We start from the raw sequence: 27,676 nt of genomic DNA, 5'->3' as shown, positions 1-27,676 counted from the left end.
CGCCCGGAGGGGGGGCGGCTCGCGGCGGCGGCGGCCCGGTGCGCGTGCGCGCGCCCCTCCCTCCCTCCCTCCCTCCCCACGCCACCCCCCCGCCCTCCTCGCTGGGCTCTGCTCTACTCTCCTGCTCCCGCCTGCTCGCTTCTCCCCCCCAACCCCCCTTGCCAGGCCCCAGGGTGGCTGCGCTTTGTGACGCCTGCGCGTGTCCCCTACCCTTAAAGAGCCGAGCGGAGGTGTGTAGGGGAGTGGGGGCAGGGGGATCAAGGGCGGGTCGCAGAGGATCGCTTTGGGCCTTAAGTGACGGTTGTGCGGCTGGACGCCGCGGTTCCAGAGGCGTGTCCCGGAAGGAACCTCTCAGCTCCTGAGGCTCTCAGCGCTGTCGCCCTGTGTGTCCCCCGGCCTCGGCAGCCTTTCTGTGAGGAGTCCTGGTCCTCCACACGCTCCCCTCGGGGTCACCCAGGCTGTGGTCCTTACACTTCGTAGTGCTTTAGTAGTTGCGGTCTCCCAAAGGAGACCTAGAGAAAAGCAGGCTAGCTCCTGCTTCCTTTGACCGTGAGTCGATTAGGTTGTGTAGGAAACGTAGAAAACGAAATGTTGGACCTGATGACCGGGCCTCCATGAGATTTGGGGAAGAGCGCTGGCTATACCTTAGTTGACTTCTTTGCAAAATATTCATGTTGGCCTGGTGTGGACTTGGAAGGGGACAAAAGCAAAATGATCAACATGAGGCCAACCTGGTCTGCCTAAATAGTTCCTTGCCAGTCAGGACGTGCGATCCTATCTCTTAAAAACAGAAGGCTGCGGTTTAACTTTTTACCTCCTACGGATCTACCTGGACGTGACGTGACTAGGGGGACACAGTCTTCAGTTCCTGGGTTAGACTACTCTAGGATCCTTTGCTACAGTGGTGCCACATGCCTTTGATTCCAGCACGTGATAGGCAGAGACAGTCTGATTGTGAATTCAAGGGTAGCCTGGTCTACATAACAATTTCCAGACAGCCAGAGCTACATAGAGAGACCTTGTCTTAAAAAAAAAAAAAAAGTCTGGGCGGTGGTGGCGGTGGTGGCCCTCACCTTTAATCCTAGCACTTGGGAGGCAGAGGCAGGCAGATTTCTGAGGCCAACCTGGTCTACAGAGTTCCAGGACAGCCAGGGCTACACAGAGAAACCCCTGTCTTAAAAAGAAAAGAAAAAAACACTGAGACAAGTTCCAAACAAACTATTTTGGGTTCAGAAAGCTGCATTCTAACTCCTTACTTGATCAGATTCTGTAAAAGAAGATTAAATACACCTAACACAAGGAACTGTAATGGTTAAATTAAATCTACAGCTTATGAGACTTTATTTTTACAGAAGTTTTAGGTTTACAGAAACAGTGAAGTTCTCATGTACTTAGCACCCAGTTTCCCTATTACAACATCTTCCAAAGTATAGAGAGCAATTACTATGATTTATAGACCTACTGACAGCTCAGCATGATGCCACATGCTTGTGATTCCAAGGTTCTGGAGGCTGATGCAGAAGGAGCCTGATTTACAAAAGAACCTGTCTTAAAATACAAGTGGGGCTGGGCAGTGATGGCGCATGCTTTTAGTCCCAGCACTTGGGAGGCAGAGGCAGGCAGATTTCTGAATTCGAGGTCAGCCTGGTCTACAGAGTGAGTTCCAGGACAGCCAGGGCTACACAGAAAAACCCTGTCTCAAAAAACCAAAAAAAGAAAAGAGAAGAAAAGAAAAGAAAGAAAGAATGAAAGAAAATACAAGTGAGTAGGGTGCGGTGGGGCACATCTTTAATCCCAGCATTCTGGAGGCAGAAGCTGGCGGAACTCTGTGAGTTTCAAGACCAGTATGGCCTATAAATTGAGTTCAGGACAGCAAGGGTTGTTAAATAGGGGAATCCTGTCTTCAAAAGCAAAACAAAACAAAACAACCCAAGTGGTTCAGATGCTCACCTGCAATCCTAGCACTCTGGGATTATTGACAAGAGGATCTAGGACAGCCCGGCCTAGACAAGACCCTGTCTCAAAAACAAGAAGCCTGTGAGACACCTCAGCAGATAAAAGAAACTGCTGGTAAGCCTGATAACAGGAGTTCCAGGATCCACATGGTGGAAGTAAAAAACCAACTCCCACAGATCGTCCTCGGACCTACACCCAGTGCTTCCTATGACACACTAAATAAATACAGACATGATGTGATCTTAAATTGTTTAAATATTTTAGATGTATTTTATTTTGTGTACACAGCCACACATGCATGTTTTTGCCTGATGGATGTCTCTGTTACACATTCAAGCCTAGGGGCTGGAGAGATGACTCAGTGGTTAAGAGCATGTACCTCTCTTCATAAAGGGCCTGAGTTCAAGTCCCAGCACCCCCATCAGATCACAAGCACATACAACCCTAGCTCCACTAAATCTGATGTTCCTGGCCTCTCCGGGCACCCACACTCACGTGCACTCACCTACACAGAGATACATATTTCCACATTTTTTTCTTCATATAAAAAAGGAGGACACTGGAGAAATGGCTTAGCATTCCCATTCTTGCAAAGGACCTGGATTCAATTCCCAGAACTCACATGGTGACTCCAAACCACTAACAACCCCCTTGTTAGGGGGATCCAACACCCTTTTCTCACTTCCGTGGGAAACTGTATGCACATGGCGCACAGATATGGTTTTTCCAGACAGGGTTTCTTCTTTCCGTAGCCCTAGCCATCCTGGAACTTGCTTTGTAGACCAGGTATCAAGCTCAGGGATTTGCTTGCCTCTGCCTCCCCAGTGCTGCAATTAAAGGCCTGTGACAGCATCACCTGGCTTTGAAAGTTTTTTTTTTTTTTTTTTTTAAAAAGACATTTTTTTTTTAAAAAAATGTTTCCATTTCTGCTGCCCTCTTTTTCTTTAAGCAGTGGGCTAGTTAGTGGCAGATGTCAATATGCAGGTCTTCATGAAGACCTGAGGATTAAGATAGTCATCCTAGGCCAGGCAGTGGTGGCACACGCCTTTAATCCCAGCACCTGGGAGGCAGAGGAAGGTGGATTTCTGAGTTCGAGGCCAGCCTGGTCTACAGAGTGAGTTCTAGGACAGCCAGGGCTATGCAGAAAAACCATGTCTCGAAAATCCAAAAACAAAAACAAAAAGACAGTCACCCTAGAGGTTGAGCCCAATGACACCATCCTCGGGGCCACAATCCGAGGTAAGGAATGCACCCTGTACAACCAGCAGCAACTGAGGTTCGGTACCAAGCAGCTGGAGGATGGCCACTACGACTAACCCATCCACTCTTAACTAGTACAGTTTTTTTCCTTTTGGTGACTTTGACAATTTTAAAGAATGTTGGTTTTTGCTTTTTAAATTTTATTTATATGATGTTCATGTGTGATTTCTCCGCAGGTATGTCTGCAATGTGTGCATTCCTGGTGTCCTTAGAAGGCATAAGAGGATGTTAGCTCTCCAGGGACTGCAGTTGTAAAGGGTCGTGACCTGCCATTTGGGTCATGAACCCAGGTCCTCTCAAAGAGCAGCCAGCACTTTTGATGGCTGAGTCATTTCTCCATCACTGCCTTTATTTCTCATGATGGTGCTGAGAATTGAAACCAGGGTTTCCATCCTAAATAATTTTATGTCTACTTGATATAACCTACAATAGTCATCTGAAAGGAGGGAACCTCCGTTGAGAAAATATCTCCATAGGATCTGGCTGTCAGGCAAGCGCCCCCACTGCCCAGCTAGGCATTCTCTTAATTAGTAATTGATCAGAGAGAATCCAGCTGGTTGTGGATGGTACCATCCCTGAGCTGGTGATCCTAAGTTCTGTAAGGAAGCAGGCTGAGTAAACCCAGCTGAGCAAGCCGATAGGGAGCACCCCTCCATGGCTTCTGCTACCTCCCCACCTTTGACGATGAGCTGTTGTATGGAACTGTGAGTGAAATAAGCCTTTCCCTCCCCAAGTTGCTTTTGATCATTGTGCTTCATTACAGCAATAGGAACCCTAACTGAGACAGCCTCCGAACTGAGGAAGCACCCTACATCCAAGTATAGCCCTCAGCCATTTTGCATTTCGCTACTTCTTCTTCAGGTCCCTCCCCCCCCCAAAAAAAAACAGGATTCCCTCTGTATTTACTTATTATTTTACTCTATATGTGTGGTATGTCCTGTATGTGATAGTCAGAGACAACTTTCTAGGGTATCCACCTTCCTCTATCATGTGAATCTTGGGGATCAAACTCAGTCTTGACTTGGGTATTAAGCTATCTCTTGCTGGTCCTCTTCTTTACTTTTGGGGGAGGGGACTGGATTTTACTGCATAGCCAAGACTGCCTTCAATTAGCAGCCTTTGCCTCAGTCTCCACACTCCTACTATTATAGGAGTAGGCCATCACATTTATCTAGATCAAGAATTTAATAACAATCCTCAAAATTGGGATTTGTAATATTTTTATCATAAGTAAGACTATTTGGAGTATTTTTGTTTGGTTGGTTTTTTTGTGAAATGGATTGATAACAGAGGTAAAATACCATTTGCATCACATCATACCAAGGGCCTAGAACAGAGCATGATTAGCCTTATTGATGTTGACCTTGGTCACCTGGCTAAAGCAGTATGTCAAGTCTTTCCACTGTAAAGTTACTCTGCTTCCCCACCCCTTCTTTACTGTGTTGTTTGGAAGGAAGTCACTGTACAAAAATCCACTTAATGAGGCATTTATTTATTTATAGACAGGTTATGTTTTTGCTGTATAGCCTAAGCTGGCTTATAACTCAGTATGTAACCCATTGGCCTAAGACTTAAAAGCCTCCTGTCTGTACCTGCCTAATTCTGGGATATTTTAACTTTTTTTCTTCATAGCTGAGACCTCCGTACTTTAAAACATCCTTCTTTGATCCCAAGGTCATCTTTAGTTATATAGTTAAAACCAGCCAGGGTGACATAAGACCCTGTCTCAAAACATTTTTTTACAGGATAATTGACAGGCTCCCAATTTTGTCTAGGTCATGAGACCAAGTTCTACCACTAGAATTAGAACTCCCCTCAAGGAAGGAGAATATTCTAATTACAGCATCCTCTCCTCCCAAAGTGATGACATATGCCTGGTTCTAGCTTCCTCTCCTCCACTATTCAGTTTAAAGACAGCAAGGTTGTTGACCTAGAAACCTGGGCGATGATGTTGACACCTTTAATAGCACAGCTGTGAGTAGACAAACAGGCAGAAAGATCACCTTCAAAGTATTTCACCCACATACAGTCACCATAACCCCACCCTGACCTATGGTTATAGATCCCTAGACTAACCCCTTAAAACATCTACCTGCATTCTTGGGCTCAAGTCAATTCACAAACTCATATAGTAGGTATCAGCTCAGGCCATGGCCCTAAATTGGAAAGCTGGCATCTTCTGTCTTACTGGAGTATAGAGCTACAGTCCCACTAAACTAGCTACTGTGTTAGTCTATCTAGCCAGTCAAGACATTAAACTGCAACTGTTTCTTATTCATCTGTATCTCAATAAGAGCGTGATATGTGATACAAAGTAGATACTTGGACATTTGGATATTTTGTTGCTTTATTATTATATTTATTTTATGTAGAAAACCACATGTAACACTAGAGTGGGGCATGGAGGTCAGAGATCAACTTGCTGGACTAGATTATCTCCTTCCATCGTGTGGGTTTGCTAAAACTGCAATCGGGTTGGGTTTGGGAGCCAGGGCCTTTCCCCCTTGAGCCATTTATTAGCTTCTGCTGTTTAGTGGCTTGCTTTTTCAGGTGGGGTCTTCTCTTGAAGCTCAGATCACATAAGTATTTTTTTTTTTGAAAGACAACCAAGTTTAGTGCCATAGTCTGTAATTTTAGCAGTATTGAATGGGAAGCCTGAAGCAGCAGGCCCAGAATTTGAGTAGCTAAAGCAGCAAGAGAAATACCTTGAGTTAGAGCTATCTAAGGAGGATCAGATCAGCCACGGCTACACAGCAAGATTCTGTCTCAAAACAAACACACACACACAGAGAGACAGAGCACCAGAGCCAAGAAGATAATCAGTATCACAAAATAACACATTGAACCCCACCTTCCACCTCCATAACCAAGCTGTCTCTGGTACATAGCAGGTATTCAAGACCAAAAAAATCCATAATCATATTTTTCCTAATGCTTTTCACATATTAGGTTCTGAAATAAAAGTTGACAGACCTGGTGATACAGGGGTATGGAGGAGATAGAAGCAAGTGGAGGCAGGATTCCAAGTTCAAAGCCAGCTAGAGAGTTAAAATCAGTCTCGACAAGTTAGGCCCTATCTCAAAATGAAAAAGTCTAGGAATATATAGCTCAGTGGTAGAGCATGTGTGCAACGTGTTCTCAACGCTAGGTTCGAGGCCTGGGACTGAGAAACTGCAGCATTCTCAACAGTTCCTTAATAGCAGGGAGAGACTGACGTGACTGACGGGGGCCCCCTTGTGGTCAGGAGAACAAAATACGCTCAGTCCGAGGTAGCCCCTGGACCGCACCAAGCCAGGAACCTCTGGGAGAGTCCATTGACTTTATTTCAAATGAGAAAAGGCATAACCTAAACAGAGGAAGAAGTATTCATTCGGGCTGTTTAAATGTTTAAGACAGAGTCTCCAGTAGCCCAGACTGGCCTTGACCATCTATGTAGCAGAGCATGACCTTGAATTTGTGATTCTCCTTCCACACACTTGCTAGAATTAAAGGTGTGTACTGATGGGCCCACTTTAGGAAATTTAATTGTGATTTTTTTTTTTTTTTTTTTTTTTTTTTTTAGCTAACTTTTCTTGTATCCCAGGCTGGCTTTGAGGAGGCTGTCCTTGAACTCGCGCCTCTGACTACCAAGTTATATAGGATTGCAGGTATGTACTCCATATCCCAGCTGTCAATTTCAAATTAAAAGACTGAGTTAGAAATGTGACTGAGTGCTCATAAAAATATGGAAGGCCTGCATTCAACCTCCACTTACCCCATGGAAATTTGTTTAAAAGTTTCTTTTCTGAAGCTGGAGAGATGGCTCAGCAGTCAAGAAAGAGTCCTGACTGCTCTTCCAGAGGATTCTCAGCACCCACATGGTGGCTCACAATGCTCTGGGGCTCCGTTTCCAGGTGATCTGACACCCTCACACAGGCATACACGTGGGCAAAACACCGATGTACACAAAATTAAAAATAAATTAAAAATATTTTTATTTAGTTTTCAGGCTTATTCATTTATTTTTCACTCACTATGTTACCTACAGCCAGGTGTAGCAGTGCATGAGTGTCCTCCTAAAACTCTGGAAGTGGAGGTAGGATACCAGGAGTTCAAGACTAGACTTGACTGTGAATAATGTTCAGGAGTAACTTGGAATACATGAAACCCTGTCTCAAAAATATATGCATGGGGCTGGAGAGCTAGCTCAGTGGTTCAGAGCAGGGACTAGCTTTGCAGAGGCCCTGAGCTCAGCTCCCAGCACTCACGTCAGGATGCTCAGCTGCCAGGAATCCAGCTCCAGGATTCTGATGCCTCCAGCCTTGGCAGGTACCTGGACTCACAGCTTAGAAATAATAATCTGTGGGCTGGAGAGATGGCTCAGCAGTTAAGAGCACTGATTGCTCTTCAGAGGTCCTGAGTTCAATTCCCAGCAACCACATGGTGGTTCACAACCATCTGTAATGGGATCTGATGCCCTCTTCTGGTGTGTCTGAAGACAGCTACAGTGTATTCATATAAATAAAAATTAAAATCTTTTTTTTTTAAGTAAATCCCTAAAAGTGAAAGGAAAGCCCAGCTAATCTTAACACTCAGGAGGCAGAGGCAGGCAGATCTTTCTTGAGTTCGAGGCCAGCCTGGTCTACAGACTGAGTTGCAGGACAGCCAGGGCTACACGGAGAAACCCTGTCTCACAAAAGCAAAAACAAAGACAGTGCTATTAGAAGCCGCAGTCGTGCCGGGCTGTGGTGGTGCATGCCTTTAATCCCAGCACTTGGGAGGCAGAGGCAGGCGGATTTCTGAGTTCAAGGCCAGCCTGGTCTACAGAGTGAGTTCCAGGACAGCCAGGGCTATACAGAGAAAGCTTGTCTCAACAAAACAAAACAAAACAAAACAAAACAACAAAAAAAAGAAGCCACAGTCATCTAATGAAAGCTAACAATTGTTGAGCATCTACTTGTAATAGTTTCTTTACATATAACACCTCAGTTAAACATCACAAAATCCATTACATGGTCATTCATTTTTCTGAGTTAAAGTAAGGTTTACAGAGGATAGATAACAAGTTACCCAAGGTCACTCAATTAGCAAGTGGCTTCAATCATCCCACCTCACAGATTTGGGGGGTGGGGAGGGGGAGTGTCTTTCTTGTAACCTAGCACAGGTTGGCCTTGAACTCCTGCTTCAGCCTCCACAGTAGTAAGATCTCAGGTGTGCTTATACCCAGCTGCCACCACCGCCCTTCAGTGAGACTGTTAACTGCCTTGCTGTAATGGTCTTAGCCTAAAAATGCTGACAGCTATCTGTGTAGATCACAGCACCGCCCACGAGGTGCAGAGTGCGCATGTTTATTTCTTCCTCTCAGCCGTCAAGACGCTCTTGAAAAAGCCATTCATTCTTCCATTCAACAAATACATAGTGAGTGCTGCTTGTATGACAGGCCCTAGGCTAATTGCCTAGAATGCAGCAGTGAATAGGATTTCCTAGGCACGGCAGCACGAATCTATGATGCCAGCACTTGGAAGATGGAGACAGGAAGATAAGAAACTCAAGGCCAATCTCAGCTATAAAATGAGTTTACGGTCATTCTAGGTTACTCAGAAAAGTAAGAAGGAAGGAAGGGAGGGAGGGAGGGAGGGAGGGGATGGAGGAAGGGAGGGAAAAAGGGAAAAGAAGAAAACAAGAGTCATTTTAAGGTACTGACCACCAAGCCAGATGGAAAATGAGAACCAACTCCTGCAAGATGTCTTCTACATGTATGTCATGACAAACAAATAGAATAATATAGAAACAATAAAACAAATAATTGATTTGTGCTATTATCCAGCGGGTTTGTACTCTAATGAGTGAAATAGAAATAGAGACAAACAAGCAGCTAGAAAATCTCAGTGTGGTGGCGCTTGGGAGAGAGAGGCAAAAAGATCAGGGGTTCCAGGTCATCCTCAGCACCGCAGCAACGCTGAGGCCATTCTGGGCCACGTGAAACTTTGTCATAGAACAGCAAACACACAAAAAACCTTAAACGAGGTGCTCGACTACCATGCTAGAGGCCCTGAATTTGTAAAATCAAAGCAAACAAACAAACAAAAACCCAGTAGCAACAATAAACAACAACCAGGCACGGTGGCCTGTGCCTTTATTGCCAGCATTCTGGAGGCACAGGCAGGCAGGTCTCTGTGATTTCAAGGACAACCTGGTCTATGTAGCAAGTCTTAGACCAGTCAAGGATACATAGTGAGCACCTGTCACAGACACACACGCACAAAAAAGGAAAGATGTAGCTACAATGAGAGCAGGAAGTGAAAGAAGGTGGGAAGAGACATGACAAAGTTTTGTGAGTTTGTGAAGTTATGTATAACTAGATAAAAGGAACTAACACAGAAAACAAAGGCAAGAACATTCTTCCAGGGTTCTGGTTTATGGTCAAGACTTATGAAACTCTCTATTTAAGATACCAAGTGCTTTACAGAGTGAGTTCCAGGACAGTCAGGGCTACAAAGAGAAACCCTGACTTCAAAAACAAAAACAAACAAACAAACAAAAAAAGGCATCAAGTGCACAGGGCTTGACATTTCTTATACACCTCTATCATTATTTTTGCAATATTTTTGACCCAGGGCCCTTTAAATGAAAAATACACAAACTCTACCACAAAGTTCAGGTACATGCTTCTTTTACTTTATTCTATTTTATTTTTCAAAATTTCTTTAACGGGGCTGGAAGGATGGATTAGTGGTCAAGGGGCAGAGTGCCTGGTTTCAGTTCCCAGCGCCTACACAGGCTCACAGCTGCTTATAACTCCACTTCCAGGAGCCCAGTGCCCTCCAGTGCCCTCTTCCAAAGGTTTTTTTTATTTTCTTTGGTTTTTCGAGACAGGGTTTCTCTGTGTAGTCCTGGCTGTCCTGGAACTCACTCTGTAGACCAGGCTGTCTTCAAACTCAGAAATCTACCTATCTCTGCCTCCCAAGTGCTGGGGTTAAAGGTGTGCACCACCACTGCCTGGCCTTTTTTTTTTTTAATATTTATTTATTTATTTTATGTATATGAGTACACTGTAGCTGTCTTCAGACACACCAGAAGAGAGCATAGGATTCCATTACAGATGGTTGTGAGTCACCATGTGGTTGCTGGGAATTAAACTCAGGACCTCTGGAAGAGCAGTCAGGGTCCTTAAGCACTGAACCAGCTCTCCAGCCCAAAGTTTCCTGAACACACATGGTACATAGAAACTCTCCTAGGCATAAACATATACATACTCTAAAATAAATTTTAAAGATTTACTTTCAAAGCCAGCATGGTGTGTGTGTTGGGAGGTACACCTTTAGTCCTAGCACTCAAGCACATAAGGCAAGTAGATCTCTGAATTTGTAGCCAGCTGGTCAACAGAATGAGTTCCAGGACAGCCAGGACTACATAAAGACGTCCTGTTTCAAAAAACAATAACAATAATAATAATCACACATGAGCTGGGCGGTGATGGCGCATGCCTTTAATCCCAGCACTTGAGAGGCAGAGGCAGGCGGATTTCTGAGTTCGAGGCCAGCCTGGTCTACAGAGTGAGTTCCAGGACAGCCAGGGCTATACAGAGAAACCCTGTCTCGAAAAACAAAAAAAAAAAAATAAAAAAATAAAAAAATAATATTATTTGCATGGTCTGTGTCTGTTATCTATGTCTATAATCTCAGCAGTCAGGAGTCAAATGCAGATGAATCTCTGTGAAATACAGGCCAGTCAGGAATACATAGTGAGACGTTAAAACAAAATTATTTGCATATTGGTATGTGTACCACAGGAGTGCCTGGTGCCAAAGTATTTCCTATTCTGGCGTTACAGGCAGCAGTTCTAAGCCTCAAAGCTACACAGGTGCTGGGAACCAAACCTAGGTCCTCTGCATGAGCAGCAAGTGCTTGTAAGCCCTTGGCCATGTCTCCAGTGTATAATTCTTTTTTTGTTCTTGCTTTGCAAATCTCTTTTCTCCCTTACTTATATTTTATTTGGGTGTGTGTGAAAGCACACAGGTATCGCTTGAATGCATTGTGGAGGTCAGAGGACAACTCCCAGAAACCACTTCTCTCCTTCTACTAGTGTGGGTCCCAGGCCTTAGTGACAGCTATTTTACCCACTGTGTGGTCTCCTATGTGCTAAAGTGCCAACTCTTGACCTCCTCTCCTTCCCGATACTCCCCTCTGCTTTATTTTATTTATCCTACAGTCCTTGCTGGCCTGAAACTTCCTGTGTAGACTAGGCTGGCCTTGAACTCAGATATCAGCCTGCCTCTGCTCTCGAGTGCATCTATATTCTACTGGAGTGCTGGGATTAAAGATATGCATCAGCATGCCCAATTTAGTTTATTTATTGAGCCTGAGTATCATTAGATAGTCTGGTTGCTCTGAAACTCCATGAAGACTAGGTTGGCCTTGAGCTCAAAGAGATCTGCCTGCCTTTCTCCTAAGTCCTAGGATTTAAGAGGTAAGCACCATCTCACCTTGGCCTAGATATGAGAAGTCTTAAAAGGTAGATGCCAGGCTGGAGAGATGGCTCAGCGGTTAAGAGCACTGACTGCTCTTCTGAAGGTCCTGAGTTCAAACCCCAGCAACCACACGGTGGCTCACAACCATCTGTAATGAGATCTGATGCCCTCTTCTGGGGTGTCTGAAGAAAGCTACAGTGAATGTACTTACATATAATAAATAAATAATTAAAAAAAAAAAGGTAGATGTCAACGCGTCATGTTGAGAGTGTCCTTCATAGTTCAGGCTCAGCCTCGTGATTGTTACTGGGATGAACCTCCGTGCCCAGTTACAAGTAGTTTTGTAAAGTAATACGTAAATAAAGGTAAATTGCCAAAGCATTTAGGACTTCGCTATTAAGAGGCTTCTGTGTTTAAAGTTTTAGTGTTTGAATAGGTTATCTTACATTTTAAGAAGTTAAAGCTGGAGAGAAGCTATATTAGTTAGAATTCGAGATACTTGAACTAAACCTGTTTGTGAAAACAAAAAAAAAACAAATTCAAGATATATTTTGGAAGTAGAAATTACATAACTTGCTCAAAGACACGGTAAGTTAGATGTGGAGAACCACTAGCGGAAACACACACCCACTAAAAATAAATAAATAAATAAATAAATAAATAAATAAATAAATACCACAACACCGGAAGCCAAGGCAAGCTTCTCCCTCCTCCCTTCCCTTTCGGGAAGTGAAGAAAAGAAAGCGACCCGCTGCAGTCCCAAGCGCTTCCGGTTTAGTGCGGCGTAGAGGCAGTAAATCCCAGGGCCTTGTTTGGTTCCTCCCACAATGGGCGGATCCCTTCGAACAACTGACCAATAGTGAGCGAGACGGCGTGCGCTAGCCCAATGGTCCTGCAGTGGGTGGGGCCTGTGGCGTGGGTTTGCGCCCTGGAGCTGGCGTTCAGGCCCACGTGGGAAGCTACGGGGTAGATCCGGCTTGAATCCCAAGTACTGGAGAGAGACCTGCAGTGAAGATGGGACCGGCCCCCGCTGGAGAGCAGCAGCGCAGAGCAACAGAGGAGCCAGAGGTTGGTTGCTCAAAATATGCTTTATTTTGGCTACAGAACCTTAGATAGTCAGGCCTGATAGCTAGCCTGCGAGGCATTTCAGGGCGGCCTACTATGGAGGATTCGTGCTTCCACCTTTTTTCTAACCTAGATTACTGGAAAAAAGATTTGTAGGGAAGCTAGCCTGGGCAAGATCTGGATAGAGCGGGAGTAGAGGTGATAGTTGGAAAGGCCTAAGCCTGTCTCAGCAAATGGTTTGTGGTGTCTGGAACCTCGGGCAGTGACGATTCAACTCAGTCAGGTCTCAGCAGGACGGCATCCTTATGCTGTCAGATTTCTCTCAGGATGGACATCGCGCGTTTTATAGAAAAAAAAAAATCCTTCGCCCGCTGAAAGGGAGGAACTAGAGTAGATGAAGCGTTTACCCACTAACTTTAGTCAGCTGATACAGATCCTCCCCCCCCCCCCCATTTCATGTTGTTTTTTGTCTCTCTGGTCATCATAGGGGACGGAACTTGCCTTAGAAGGCTTGGGCAAAGAGAAGGCATCCTCAAGAAAGCGTGCAAAAACAGAACCACCTGCAGAAGGCCTCCTGCAACCAGTGAAGCTCAGTCGGGAAGAACTGTACAAGGAGCCTACAAACGAGGAACTGAATCGCCTCCGGGAGACTGAGATCTTGTTCCACTCCAGTTTGCTTCGTTTACAAGTACTTGGGTGGCCAGGGCATAGGTTAGAGGGGCTTCCGCGGGATCCAGAGGCTCACAGTTCTTCCCTTCCCTCTCCTAAAGGTGGAGGAGTTACTGAAAGAAGTCAGACTGTCAGAGAAGAAGAAAGAGAGGATCGATACTTTCCTGAAGGAGGTGACCAAGCGGATCCAGAAAGTGCCTTCTGGCCCTGAGGCTGAGGTAAGACAGAGGTAGCCTTGGGACAGTGAGTCATGAGATACTCTTTGCTGTTCTCCTAAGAAATTTGGTTACTAAGGAAATCATTCTCATTGCAAGAAGCCTCAACCAGGACACAGGTCATGCATTCACCTCTCATAGATACGTCTGGTACAAATTTTGTAGGTGTTTTGTTTGTTTGAACAGGGCCTTACATACCTCTGGCTGGCCTTGAACTCCTAGTAGTCCTGCACAGTTCCCGAGGACTGAGATTGAGGGCCTGAGCCACATTTTTTGTTTGTTTGTTTTTTAAGATTTATTTTATGTATGTGAGTACCTTGTTGCTGTCTTCAGACACTCCAGAAGAGGGCATCGGATCTCATTACAGATTGTTGTCAGCCACCATGTGGTTGCTGGGAATTGAACTTGGGACCTCTAGAAGTGCTCTTAACCACTGAGCCATCTCTCCAGCCCCCATTTTTTTTTTTTTCCTAATATAAGGTCTTAACTCTGTAACCCATCTTGTCCTTAAACTGGTGGTAGTCCGCTTGCTTCAGCCTCCTGAGTGCTAGGATTGTAGTAATGAACCTTTACTTCCAATCAAAAATGGTTATTTTATTTTGTGTATTTATTTTTTATTGGGACAGGGTCTCTCTCATACAGACCAGGCTGGCCTTGAATTTGCTTGCTATGTAGTCAAGAGAGACCTTGAGTTTCTGATCTTCCTGCCTTCCCAAATGCTGGGGTTGTAGGTATAAGCCACCATTCCTGGCCTTAAAATGGATAACGATAGAAATAAATCATGGTGGTTTAGATATCATTCAAGTTGTCTTCACAGAGGGAGAAAGTGTTTGTGGAAGATTGTAAGTTACAGTTTTTAATATACTGGCATGCTGTCTATTAGACATCAGGGGCTTTGTGAGGAAGGTGATAGAATCCATATGTTTCCTGCTGCTGTTCCCACAGCTCACAGACCAGTCATGGCTCCCAGCTGGGGTGCGAGTGCCCCTCCACCAAGTGCCCTTTGCTGTGAAGGGCTCCTTCCGCTTCCGGCCTCCATCCCAGATCACTGTTGTGGGCAGCTACCTTCTCGATACTTGTATGCGACCAGATATCAACGTGGATGTGGCACTGACCATGCCTAGGGTAAGGCCCATGGTTTGGGGGGGGGCTATAGAGGCCCAGCAAAGGGTCTCTTTAGGACTTTGTGCTCTTTGTCTGAAAATTGGGTGTGTTCCTCCTGTTGGTTGAGTCAGGGAAAAAGCCCCCTGGGACTTAAGCCTAGCTTGGACCTAGTCCCCAGTTCCATGAACACTGACGTGTCTGACCTTCTCTCTTCTTCCCTGACTCCTCCAGGAAATCTTACAGGACAAAGACGGGCTGAACCAGCGCTACTTCCGCAAGCGAGCCCTTTACCTGGCTCACTTAGCTTACCACCTGGCTCAGGATCCCCTCTTTGGCAGTGTACGCTTCTCTTACACCAGTGGATGCCACCTGAAGCCCTCACTGCTGCTGCGACCACATGGTGGGAGTCACTCTCTGGGCTTAGTGCACAGTATGGGATGGTAAATCTGGAGGGAGACAAGGTCTAAGGGAGTAGGACCGGAAGCCTCAAGGCTAGGAGGTCTCATTCTAAGGTGGGAAGTCATGGGTCCCCAAGTATGACGGGGTGCTCAGGGGATCCTTCTGATTCCAGGAGTTGTAGAATCTCAGCATTCCTTTTCTCTATCCAGGGAAGGACGAGCGCCTGGTTACTGTACGCCTGCTTCCCTGCCCTCCTTTGGACTTCTTCCGCCCCTGCCGCTTGCTGCCAACTAAGAACAACGTACGCTCTGCCTGGTACCGAGGGCAGAGTTGTCCAGATTATGGTGAGCACGCACTGGTGTTGGAATGTGTTGGTGGACAAGGGTTTGGCGGAGCCTTCTCTTCTAATAGCCTCTATTTGTCTTCCCTTTACGCCTTGCTTAGAGCCTCCTACACCCCACTATAATACCTGGATCCTGCAGGATATAGCTCTTGAGGCTCACATGCACTTGCTATCGAGTGTGCTGGGCTCTGCCCAGGGGCTGAAGGACGGCGTGGCACTTCTGAAGGTTTGGCTGAGGCAGCGGGAGCTGGACAAAGTGAGTTGTGGGGGTGGTCTGGTTTCCTGGCCTCATCCCTGATGGGTTGCTTCTGAGCTCAGTCCAGTCATGCTTCTCTTTCAGGGCCTGGGTGGATTTAACGGATTTCTTATCTCCATGCTGGTTGCCTTCCTCGTGTCTAAACGAAAGATCCATACCACCATGAGTGGCTACCAGGTCCTCAGAAGTGTCCTGCAGTTTCTGGGTAAGGTAGCTGGAGTGGACAGGCCAGAGGTTCTCTCATTCCACCAGCACGCTGTTAGTTTCTTGTCACCAAACAGGAGAAAGCTGAGTCTGAGACAGGCAGTTGTAGCCACTCAGGCTGGGGGAGGCAGGAAGGGTATCACTGTGGCTGGGTCCCAGAAGACCCTCTAATACAATATCTACCTTCTCCGCTTCACTCCAGCCACAACAGATCTGACGGTCAATGGGATCAGTTTCTCTCTGAGCTCAGATCCCTCCTTGGTGAGTTAGGTAAGGGCAGGTCTATGCCAACAGGCCTGGAGGTAGAGCTCAGCCCTGATTGGTGTCTCTCTGCCCCGCAGCCAACCCTGGCTGAGTTCCACCAGCTTTTCGCGGTTGTGTTTGTGGACCCCTCAGGCCGCCTGAACCTCTGTGCCGATGTCACAGCTTCCACTTACAACCAGGTACCATCAGGTCCTCCTCCTGGGTCCTCCATATGTCTCAGCTCAGACTGCTCCTGTGTCTGTGCCAGAATCAGAAACTCCCATCCAAAGTAGAGTGGGACTGCGACCCTTTCAGCCACCGAGGGTTACAGTTGTGGTCCCTCGTTACCCTGTGTCCAGGTGCAGTATGAGGCAGAACTGTCTATGGCGTTGCTGGACAGCAAAACTGATGATGGATTTCAGCTGCTGTTGATGACTCCCAAACCCATGATCCAGGCCTTTGACCACGTTGTCCAGTGAGTTAGGGTGGTATAGAGTCACAAGGGAGGAGGAGTCAGGGACCTGGTGGGTTCTCATTGGTCGTCTTTGTCCTGTCCCTTCCAGTCTACACCCACTAAGTCGCCTGCAGGCATCCTGTCACCAGCTAAAGCTTTGGCCAGAGCTACAGGATAACGGCGGGGACTATGTCTCAGCAGCCTTGGGCCCACTAACCAACATTTTGGTGCAGGGTCTGGGGTGCCGGCTGCATCTGCTGGCTCACTCTCGGCCCCCAGTCCCAGAGGTGAGAAGACTGTAGACTGGGAAGTTTGTGGGGTTGCAGACAGGGCTGGATCCAGGGTCCAAAGGGACTCCCAGCATGCTGCCCAGCTGGTTAGTTTGTAGACCAGGCTTGGGGACCTTGGGGTCCAAATCAACCTATTTTCATCCTACAGTGGAATATCAACCAAGATCCCCCGAAGCACAAGGACGCCGGGACCTTGACCCTGGGATTTCTCTTCCGGCCCGAGGGACTAACCAGTGTTATTGATCTTGGCCCAGAGGCTGACAAGCCTGAGGTGTGGAACCCCAGCCTGCCTGTGGGGAGGAGTGGGCAGATCATCCATGTGCTACCCAAGTCGAGTCTTCAGTGCTGGGATTGAGCTTAGGGCTTTGAGCGTGTTATTAGTCCAGCCCTCTATCACTGAGCTACGCCCCCACTCACTCTTTCTTCTCTCTTCCCATCCTTTCTCTCCAGGCTGCTGATTTCCGTCAGTTCTGGGGGTCCCGCTCAGAACTGAGGCGTTTCCAGGACGGAGCCATCCGGGAAGCTGTGGTCTGGGAGGCAGAATCTTTGTTTGAGAAGCGCCTTATTCCTCATCAGATGGTCACCCACCTCTTGGCGCTGTGAGTGTTAGCATCTTTGCACCAGGAGGCTGCTGTGGTCAGGGCAGCCATTTCCGATAGGCATAGCCACTGATACCCTCGTTGTATCTGTGTTCTTCAGCCATGCTGACATCCCAGACACCTGTATCCAGTATGTGGGTGGCTTCCTCGATGCATTGATCCAAAGCCCCAAAGAGGTAAGAGCCTAGGGTGTAAGCCAGTGATTGATTGTGGAGTAGCACTTGTGGCTAGACTGGAAGGAAGGAAGGGTTCCCTCTCTACCCTGGCCAGGTTGCATCTCCAGCAGGGGGCGCCCCGGACCTGCCATAACCCGAGTCGTGGCAGGATCCTAGGTGGTGCTGAGGTTTTGTAAGACCCAGACTTCCTCCTGAATGTCTTCTCTTCATCAGATCTCCAGCACAGGAGAGGAGGCCCTGGCACTGGCTGTGCGTTGCTATGATGACCTCAGCCGCCTGCTGTGGGGGCTGGAGGGTCTCCCACTTACTGTGTCTGCCGTTCAGGGGGCTCACCCAGTGCTGCGCTACACAGAGGTAAGGTGCAGGAGAGCAGGGAGTCCTTTTTGGTTGGTGCTCCCACCCCCACCCCCCACCCCCAACCTCCCCATCTCTGGGCTGTCCCTCCCTGTCAGTGTCATTGTCCTCATTTCTTCCACAGGTATTCCCTCCAGCTCCAGTCCGACCTGCCTACTCCTTCTATAACCGCCTCCAAGAGCTGAACTCACTGTTGCCCCGGCCAGATAAGCCCTGCCCAGCCTATGTGGAGCCTATGACTGGTAAGAGGGTCCTTGGGTGAGAGTGGAGTAGATAGCAGGCTGCGGTATCGGATCTCTCACCCCTTCTGTTCTTCAGTGGTTTGTCACCTGGAGGGCAGCGGGCAGTGGCCTCAGGATGCAGAGGCTGTACAGCGGGTCCGAGCTGCCTTCCAGCTGCGCCTGGCAGAGGTGTTGACCCAGGAGCACAGACTACAGTGCCGCGCCACCGCCACACACACTGATGTCCTCAAGGTCAGGCTGCTACCGGGCGGGCGGGAGCTCACCAAAGAACAAGGCTCCAGGGACTTCAGGGTTTATAGGAGGATAACTGTCGATCGTGGGCTGGGAGACCAGAGATCCAGGCAGTAGCGCACCCCCAAGTGCTCCTGACATTCATTTCCTTTGCCACATCTTCTTCCCACAGGATGGGTTTGTGTTTAGGATTCGAGTGGCCTATCAACGGGAGCCACAGATCCTGAAGGAGGTGCGGAGCCCTGAGGGGATGATCTCTATGAGAGACACACCTGCCTCCCTTCGCCTTGAGAGAGACACCAGGCTGTTGCCCCTGCTCACCAGTTCCCTGCATGGGTAAGGTTACTTCGTGAGCTCTTCTTGATGTAGGCCTCCTCCTGCCCCCTCCTGCTTTCCCAGCTATCAGACTCTCTGGGAGGCCAGACAGCATAATACCTCACTTGTAAACTGGTGGTAACGTTAGTAATAGCCTCCCGGGTCTTTGCTGGGAGAGTGTGGGAGAAGATGTGTACCTCATGTGGGCAAAGCTGGGCAGAGGTCAGGTGACTGGCCGTGGGTCTGACCCTGTGTGGGGCTCTGAGTTCCCAGGTCTCACTGCCAAGCCTTCCTCCCCAGACTCCAGCAGCAGTACCCAGCCTACTCGGGTGTGGCTCGCCTGGCCAAGCGGTGGGTGCGTGCCCAGCTTCTGGGTGAGGGCTTCACTGACGAGAGCCTGGATCTGCTAGCAGCTTCGCTCTTCCTGCACCCTGAGCCCTTCACCCCTCCCAGGTAATGACTTCCACACTTCCCATACTCAGGAAGTTGCTCTTCGTGGTGCACGCTTTATTCTAAATGGGGGGAGGGCGTGGGAGGGGTGGCTGAGTACCCGATAGAGGATATTGAGGATATTTTCAGATATTCCCCACAAACCCACAAACATCACTGAGGGACGGGGGACATCAGGCCTCAGAATCTTTTTTTTTTTTTTTTTGGTTTTTCGAGACAGGGTTTCTCTGTGTAGCCCTGGCTGTCCTGGAACTCACTCTGTAGACCAGGCTGGCCTCGAACTCAGAAATCCTCCTGTCTCTGCCTCCCAAGTGCTGGGATTAAAGGCGTGCGCCACCACCGCCCGTCCAGGCCTCAGATTCTTTCTCTTTCTATTTGCTCAGCGTCCCGCAGGTTGGCTTTCTTCGGTTCCTTTACTTGGTATCTACCTTTGATTGGAAGAACAACCCTCTCATTGTCAACCTCAACAGTGAGCTGACTGGTAAGTGGTAGGACTCAGATCAGAGCACTGGAAGAACTTCCCTGTGTAGATGGCACCGTAAGTCAGATGGACTCGGAAATCAGTAAGTTTGTCCCGGAAGCCTCCTTCATCCCAGATGTGTAAGCCTAATGGTCTATCTTGGGGAAGAGAATTGTCAGATGGAAGAGGCAGAGGCCCATATCAAGTCTGGCTTAGAGAGCTTTGTCTATGTGGTCCATGACAAAGTTACTACTCAGGGCTGTGGAGCAAGGGGAGAACAAAGGAAAGCTTGAATTCTAGGTGAGAGTCCTGTGTGGGGAGCCAGGAAGTTAGACTATGTGCCCACACCTTGGAGGTGGAATTGTTGGTTCCCATTGTAACCTTAGGAGCTCTTGGGGCTCAGCAGAGAGCAAGGTGTCAGGTTCCTAATTCTCCACCAGGTGTGTGAGAGCCCAGTTGAGGGGGGCCTTGAGCAGGCCTCAGCAGGCCATGGACTAGTCTGGGGGTGACAAGCAATGGAAAACTCTGCCTCGGGACTGAAGCTGGGAGATTAACACCCCACCCCATTAGCTTGAATGTGGTGTCCCTTTTATAACCTTTGTTCTTTGGGAGAGGGGCATTGGAAAATCCCCGTGATGGGCAGTTGCTGGGTACACACACGGTGGGAAGATCCAGGTCTTCTGGGGAGGCTGATGCAGCATCCCCTGTCGTCTCTAGCTGAGGAGCAAGTGGAGATTCGAAGTAGTTTCCTGGCAGCTCGAACACAACTCCCAGTCATGGTCATCTTTACCCCCCAGGACCGCAGAAGCTCTGTGTGGACACAGGATGGACCCTCTGCCCAGGTTCAGCTCCTTACCTGTCCCTAAATTAATTAATTAGCTTATTTATTTATTTATTTTACTCAAAGAAGAAAGTAGGCCCAACCTAAGCTAGGAGAAGCAAGGTCAGTGTTGTTGTGGTTTTTCTGTGTCCCAGATCCTTCAGCAGCTTGTGAGCCTGGCGGCTGAAGCCCTCCCTATCCTGGAGAAGCAGCTGATGGATCCTCGAGGACCTGGGGACATTAGGGTAAGGATCTGACTCAGAGTAACTCCTAGGGCCCAAAGTCTGCAGTTCAAGGGCCTTGTTAGGATGCCTAGTTGCTTGCTCTGTTTGAGGCTGGATACAGGGGAGGCTTTGAAGCTGCCGTGGTGCCTGGTAGTTGTGAAGCCTGGTGGGGCTCCTGGGCGTCCTTCTGGACTCAAGCTGGGCCTGGCTGTTCTCTCTGGGGTTTGCTGTACAAACAAATAGCCTGTATATAGCCTGTACACAGCCTGTATATAATGGGTGGCTGGATGCGTGGGAATGAGTACATGGAAGGATAACTTAAAGGCTTCCGTAGACCGTGTTCCGGCCACCCTTCGACATGTATGATGTACTGATCCACCTGACTCCCCGCCACATTCCCCGGCACCGCCAAGCTGTAGACCCTCCAGTTGCTTCCTTCTGCCGTGGTCTGCTCACTGAGCCAGGGCCTTCGTCTCTGATGCCTGTCCTGAGCTATGATCCCCCTCAGCTCTATCTGGCACAGCTCAGGGTAAGTTCTTTTGGGTTTTCGAGACAGGGTTTCTCTGTATGGCCCTGGCTGTCCTGGAACTCACTCTGTAAACCAGGCTGGCCTTGAACTCAGAAATCAGCCTGCCTCTGCCTCCCAAGTGCTGGGATTAAAGGCATGCGCCAGCACTACCCAGCTTCAGGGTAAGTTCTTAAAGGACTGGCTGGCCTAGGAGTTCTGCAGTTCTATGGAGCTGCAGCCATGGAGGAGGTCTTCAGGTACCTGTTGTACTATTGTAATCTTGCTTGCATTCTGTCCTTTCTAGGAGGCCTTTGACGATCTGGCGCTTTTCTTCTATGACCGGCATGGTGGAGAGGTGATTGGTGTTCTCTGGAAGCCCAGCAGCTTCCAGCCCCAGCCTTTTAAGGTATGCTAGTCAGTGACGCTGTCATGTGTCGCCAGGTGTGTACATGTAGTTCTCTGTGTGGCTCTGGGTCAAGTGTATGTATGGGGCTCATATATCTATTGACACTGTCCTAACCTTGCATCTCATGGTATGCCTTTGTGACACTTCAACTCAAATTTGCTCTCTGATTCTTCAGGCTTCCAGCATAAAGGGACGCATGGTGGTGTCTCAAGGTGGGGAGCTTGTGATGTTGCCCAACATAGAAGCGATCTTGGAGGACTTTGCTGTGTTGGGTGAAGGCCTGGTACAGGCGGTAGAGGCCCGAAGTGAGAGATGGACTGTGTGATTCTAGCCTTGGGACAAGCAGTTGGTGGGTCATGGGACATTGGACCTGTGAGCAGCATGTCAGTGGGCAGCCACTCTCAATGCAGTATGGATACCCGATGAACACTGAATCATCCATCCCCAGAGAAGCCCTGAGAGCTTGTTCTGATGCTTCAGCTCTGGGGCAGGGGCCATGGTGTCCTTTGTCCCCTACACCTGACCATCCAAATTCCCAGAGGAGGAGACGGAGCCAGCTCAGAGGGAACTGCATCCACGGGATCCATTTGCCCATCCATCCTGAGTCAGCCTGAAGTGTTGTTCATTTTTGTTGTCTTTCCATCTTCATCCTCCCACTGGCGGGCGATGTGTCCAGATGGCAGTGTGCCTTTCCCTGTTGCTGCTTCCGGCCCTTAGATTGGACCCCGGAGAAGTTGTGGCCCCTCCTGGGGGTCAGGGCACCAGCACTGAGCAGTGGACTGTGTATGTATGAATGGAACCCATTGAATAGGCATAGTGCCCTAAGGGTAGGAGCAGTGGAAAAAGACCTAGACCAGGCAGGGCTGGGTGGATGAAGTTGAGGGGATCCCTGGCCTAGAAGAGAGAGCTGGATGCTACAGCCTAGCCCCTCCTTGCTGCTGCCTGTAGTTCCCCATTACTGTGCCATGCGCCTGCTCTCCAGAGCTCTGAGGGAGGCAGGATGTTACCTCTCAGCCTGATCCACATCCCCTTCTGACAGCCACTCCCTGCTTTTCTCCCCTAATCCTGGCTGGCTTTTTTTAGACTCAGCTCAAATAATAGCACCCCACCTAGTCCCTGCCCTCACCCCCACCCCTCTTTCCCTTCTGTGAACTGTGAATGCAATTACTCCTTGTTGAGTTCACTTGGCAGGCATGCATACCAGTATGCACCTTCTATTGTCCTGAACTCTGATTTAAAATTAAATTGCTTAATTCTTTCTGGATACCTGACTTGTCCTTTCTCGTGATTTCAGCTTGGTCTGTGAGAAAGCTCTGTGAGTGCACAGCATGCTGAGCCCAGGCAGATGGATGACTTGCTGTTTCTCACAGCACCTCGAATGAGGCTCACAGAGCTGTGTAAGGGGACCCCAGCCCAAGGTGGAGGCCGGGGGCACCACCACAAGGCCACAAAGAAACAGAACTCAGAGCCTGTGGACTATGCTGTGAGCAAGCCAGGTAGTGGAAGAAAGCCTAAGCCTAATTGGGTGCAGGGGTGTCATGTCTTTAGTCCCAACACTCTGGAGGCAGGGGTAGGAGGAGCTAGCTCTCTTGAGTTTGAGGCTAGCCTCTTCTACAGAGTGAGTTCTAAATTGGAGGTCAGTCTGAGCTACAGAGACCAAAAGCAGTGGAGACCAAGTTTGTATAACAATGAAATTGAAAAAGCCTGAAGGTCTGATAATAAGGCTCAGCAGGTAAAGGAGCCTGACTCCTTGGATTCACATGGTGGAAGGAGTAGTTCCAGCATTTAAGAGGCAGAGGCAGGCAGATCTCTGAGTTCAAGGCTAGCCTGGTTCACAGAGTGAGTTCCAGAACAGTCAGGGCCATACAGAGAAAAATGCTGTCTTAGACAGGGTTTCTATTCCTGCACAAACATCATGACCAAGAAGCAAGTTGGGGAGGAAAGGGTTTATTCAACTTACACTTCCACATTTCTGTTGATCACCAAAGGAAGTCAGGACTGGAACTCAAGCAGGAACTCAAGCAGGTCAGGAAGCAGAAGCTGATGCAGAGGCCATGGAGGAATGTTCCTTACTGGCTTGCTTTCTTACAGAACCCAAGACTACAAGCCCAGAGATGGCACCACTCACAATGGGCCCTCCCTTCTTGATCACTAATTGAGAAAATGCCTTACAGCTGGATCTCATGGAAGCATTTCCTCAACTGAAGCTCCTTTCTCTGTGATAACTCCAGCTTGTGTCAAGTTGACACAAAACCAGCAAGTACAACTGACCCCTTGTCAACTTGACACAAAAACACCTCAACCCTTACTTTCTTTATTCATCCCCAAGATCTAAGTAACTTTAAAAGTTCCACAGTCTATGCAAATTCTTAAAATTTCAGTCCCTGGGGGCTGGTGAGATGGCTCATCGGGTAAGAGCACTGACTGCTCTTCCGAAGGTCCCGTGTTTGGATCCCAGCAACCACATGGTGGCTCACAACTACCCTTAATGAGATCTGTTGCCGTCTTCTGGTGTGTCTGAAGGCAGCTACAGTGAATTATGCTTGGAGTGAGCGGGCTGTCCTGAGCTCAATTCCCAGCAACTACATGATGGCTTATGGCCATCTGTACAGCTACAGTGTACTCATACACATAAAAAAAAAAAATAAATCGTTTAAAAATTTTTCAATCCATTTAAAAATATCCAATCTCTCTTTGTTTTATAAAGATTATTTATTTATTTATTTATTTAATTTATGTGTATGAGTATGCTGTAGCTGTACAGATAGTAGTGAACCATCATGTGGCTGCTGGGAATTGAACTCCGGCCCTACTTGCTCCAGCGTAATACACTATAGCTGTCTTTGGATGCACCAGAAGAGGACGTCAGATCTCATCACGGATAGTTGTGAGCCACCATGTGGTTGCTGGGATCCAAACTCGAGACCTTTGGAAGAGCAGTCAGTGCTCTTACCTGATGAGCCATCTTGCTAGCCCATATCCAATCTCTTTTAAAATTCAAAGTCTTTTTAAAATTAAAAGTCTCTTAACTGTGGGCTCCACTAAAATACTTTGTTCCTTCAAAAGGGCACAGTCACAATCAAAAGCAAAATCAAACTCCAACCATCCAATGTCTGGGCAAATCACAATCTTCTGGGGTCCTCCAAGGGCTTGGGTCACTTCTCCAGCTCTGCCCTTTGTAGTACACACCTTGTCTTTTAGGCTCCAGATGCCTGTACTCCACTGCTGCTGCTGTTCTTGGTGGTCATCTCATGGTACTGGCATCTCCAGCTTGTGTCAAGTTGACACAAAACCAGCCAGTACCAATGCTGTCTCAAAAAACAAAACAAGCCGGGTGGTGGTGGCACGCATGTGTCATTGTGCTTGTGGAAATGTGGTTATGTAGTCATTACCAGAGCTATAAAGGAGTTACTTTCCTCCCCTCACCCTTTTTTTTAAAGACAAGATCTCTCTCTGTGTAGCCTTGGCTGTCCTGGAACTCACTCTGCAGACTCAGAGATCCGCCTGCCCGTGCCTCCCAGAGGCTGGTATTAAAGGCATGCCCCTCCACTTTGAACTCCTTCTGAATGAGGATTCAGGATTAGTGCTGGGTGTGAGCTCCATCTCCAGAAGCCACACACAAGAACTCTGGTCTCCTCTTTCATCTTTGTGGACTTTATTCTGTCCCTGCTGTCAGTAGACTGCTCAGCCCAGACTTGAAATTGGCATGGGAAGTTGAACTGATTATGTACATCTCTGTTATGTGGTTCGGTTGTGAAGCAGCATCTGTGTGCTGAAGCTCATGTCACTTACTGAGCCCTGTAGGCCATGGTCTGTGTCACCTTTGTGCCCCTTTTGCCCCTGGTTCCTAGGCCTACTTCTGTAAGTTCCTCTGTGAGCTCTAAGGAAAGCTATGATTGGCTGGCCCATTTCAGAACCATTCTGCTTTATCCCCAGGGCAGCTTCAGGTCCTCAAGTACAAATCCAGAAGGAGGTACTGATGGATAGTGTGCCCAGGAGGCAGGTCTGTAGCAGGCTGTTCTAAGAGTATAGACACCAGGCCCACCAGGACTTGGGCCTCCTTCTGGCTGGCTTCACTCTTACCATCTGTATGCATCCATCAATGGCTTTGTTGAGCACACTCTGCATGCCCAAGTAGCAAAGGAAGATGCTGAGATCCCAGAAACCTTCCTGAGTCACTCCTTCCTGAACACTGCTCTTGCCAGAGACAGGGCAGGAAACTTAAGCTTTCATTTAAATCCCTCACATGGCAGCTCCAACCTGTTTTCCACAGATCTGCTCCAGGAGGCAAGGAGAGAGGTGACTCTGCCCTAGCTCCTTACTACTGTACAGGATGACGTTTGCTTGGCTGTTCATGTCTCAGTCTGCCGAGGCATCTGAAGGGAGAACTAGTCAGGGTTTTTGGTTTGGTTTGGTGTTTAGGTTTTTGTTTTTGCTTTTTTATTTTATTTTATTTATTTATTTATTTATTTATTTATTTATTTATTTATTTATTTGGTTTTTTGAGACAGGGTTTCTCTGTGTAGCCCTGGCTGTCCTGAAACTCACTCTGTAGACCAGGCTGGCCTTGAACTCAGAAATCCACCTGTCTCTGCCTCCCAAGTGCTGGGATTAAAGGCATACACCACCACTGCCCAGCTGCTTTTTTATTTTTTAAAGATTTACTTACTTTATGCATGTGAATTCAGACACACCAGTAAAAGAGAGCATCAGATCCCATTACAGATGGTTGTGAGCCACCATATGGTTGCTGGGAATTGAACTCAGGACCTCTGGAAGACCACTGAGCCATCTCTCCAGCTCCCAGCTATGCAGCTATGGTTTTTTATTTGTTTGTTTGTTTGTTTTTTGTTGTTGTATTTTGTTTTTCAAGACAGGGTTTCTCTGTATAGCCCTGGCTGTCCTGGAACTCACTCTGTAGACCAGGCTGGCCTCGAACTCAGAAATCCACCTGCCTCTGCCTCCCAAGTGCTGGGACTAAAGGCATGCGCAACTACTGCCCGGCACTATTCAAGTTTTGTTTTGTTTTTTTAAAGATTTATTTATTATCATACACAAGTACACTGTAGCTATCTTCAGACACACCAGAAGAGAGCATCAGATCTCATTATGGGTGGTTGTGAGTCACCATGTGGTTGCTGGGATTTGAACTCAGGACCTTTGGAAGAGCAGTCAGTGCTCTTAAGCGCTGAGCCATGTCACCAGCCCCAACTATTCAGGTTTTGATTGAGGGTTGGAGATAGGAGCTGGAACCTAGAGGAGAGAGGAAGAAAGAGGTGGGAGAAAGGAAGAAAAGGGGAGAAGAGGGGAACTCAGCTCTGAGAAAACCTTATAGATGTGTGCTAGAGATGGTATTGGGGGTGCATCCCCATGGGAGCACCTGCCTCTGCATGCTCCTCACTGCACGTGGACATAGATGGCAGAGTCTGATCATGGCATGATGTATCTGTTCCTTATGCACTAGGGATGTGCATGCACACATCTATATGCCTATATCTGTGTATATGTAGGGTTTGTTTTTGTGTGTTGAATCACTGCACATGAGGAAATTGGCTTTGGAGAGAGCCGGGAGCCAGCCAGCCTTGAATGGTTTGAAGCAGGACATAGAGATAGTTTTAAAGACTGATGGTCTCTGACCTTGTAGCTCTCTAACCATACTGAATGCTTGCTGATAACTTCTAAAAAATCCTAAAAAACATTTTTGCTTATTTTATGGTTAAAAACTACTGGCTTGGACCATTAACACCTGTTGCCTAGCATTGGGGAGCTAAGTTAAAAAAAAAAAAAATTATTGCTATCACTCCCTTCTCTGTCCAGACAGCTAGAAGCTTCTCTGGTTAGGCTTCCTAACTCTTTGTGAACCAGAGGGGAGGGAAAGGAAAAGAATAAAGATGCTTTATACAGGCAGATATGCAGACACATACACATCCATCCATATGTTTACATATTCATTCACATTCTCATTTACACATTAACACATTCAC

The 27,676-nt window shown here is 47.8% G+C and overlaps 1 protein-coding gene across 1 annotated transcript; it reads left to right on the top strand.

Annotated features, from left to right (window-relative positions):
* The first annotated feature begins 12,552 nt into the window (after positions 1 to 12,552).
* Nol6 (nucleolar protein 6) lies at positions 12,553 to 22,956 on the top strand. The gene is made up of 26 exons (XM_031377071.1): positions 12,553 to 12,733; positions 13,218 to 13,418; positions 13,501 to 13,617; positions 14,560 to 14,739; positions 14,950 to 15,118; positions 15,327 to 15,461; positions 15,562 to 15,716; positions 15,801 to 15,921; positions 16,123 to 16,181; positions 16,262 to 16,363; positions 16,523 to 16,638; positions 16,727 to 16,904; positions 17,056 to 17,178; positions 17,358 to 17,506; positions 17,607 to 17,682; positions 17,896 to 18,036; positions 18,161 to 18,278; positions 18,355 to 18,509; positions 18,682 to 18,845; positions 19,125 to 19,277; positions 19,658 to 19,755; positions 20,452 to 20,576; positions 20,710 to 20,799; positions 21,113 to 21,307; positions 21,591 to 21,692; positions 21,868 to 22,956. The coding sequence occupies exons 1-26, from the start codon at positions 12,680 to 12,682 to the stop codon at positions 22,015 to 22,017; spliced, it is 3,426 nt and encodes a 1,141-aa protein (XP_031232931.1). The 5' UTR covers positions 12,553 to 12,679; the 3' UTR covers positions 22,018 to 22,956.
* Positions 22,957 to 27,676: the final 4,720 nt, after the last annotated feature.

This window comes from Mastomys coucha, unplaced genomic scaffold (genome assembly GCF_008632895.1).
Source record: "Mastomys coucha isolate ucsf_1 unplaced genomic scaffold, UCSF_Mcou_1 pScaffold18, whole genome shotgun sequence".
Taxonomy (NCBI): domain Eukaryota; kingdom Metazoa; phylum Chordata; class Mammalia; order Rodentia; family Muridae; genus Mastomys; species Mastomys coucha.
Note: the sequence above shows the minus strand (reverse complement) of the source record. Positions and strands in the feature narration are given on the sequence as shown.

Excerpts from the sequence above, each read along its gene's own strand:
- Nol6 (XM_031377071.1), top strand. The coding sequence starts at position 12,680 with ATGGGACCGGCCCCCGCTGGAGAGCAGCAGCGCAGAGCAACAGAGGAG. Across the intron at positions 13,419-13,500 it reads CCAGTTTGCTTCGTTTACAA|GTGGAGGAGTTACTGAAAGA; the intron begins GTACTTGGGTGG and ends CCTCTCCTAAAG. Across the intron at positions 14,740-14,949 it reads TGGCACTGACCATGCCTAGG|GAAATCTTACAGGACAAAGA; the intron begins GTAAGGCCCATG and ends TGACTCCTCCAG.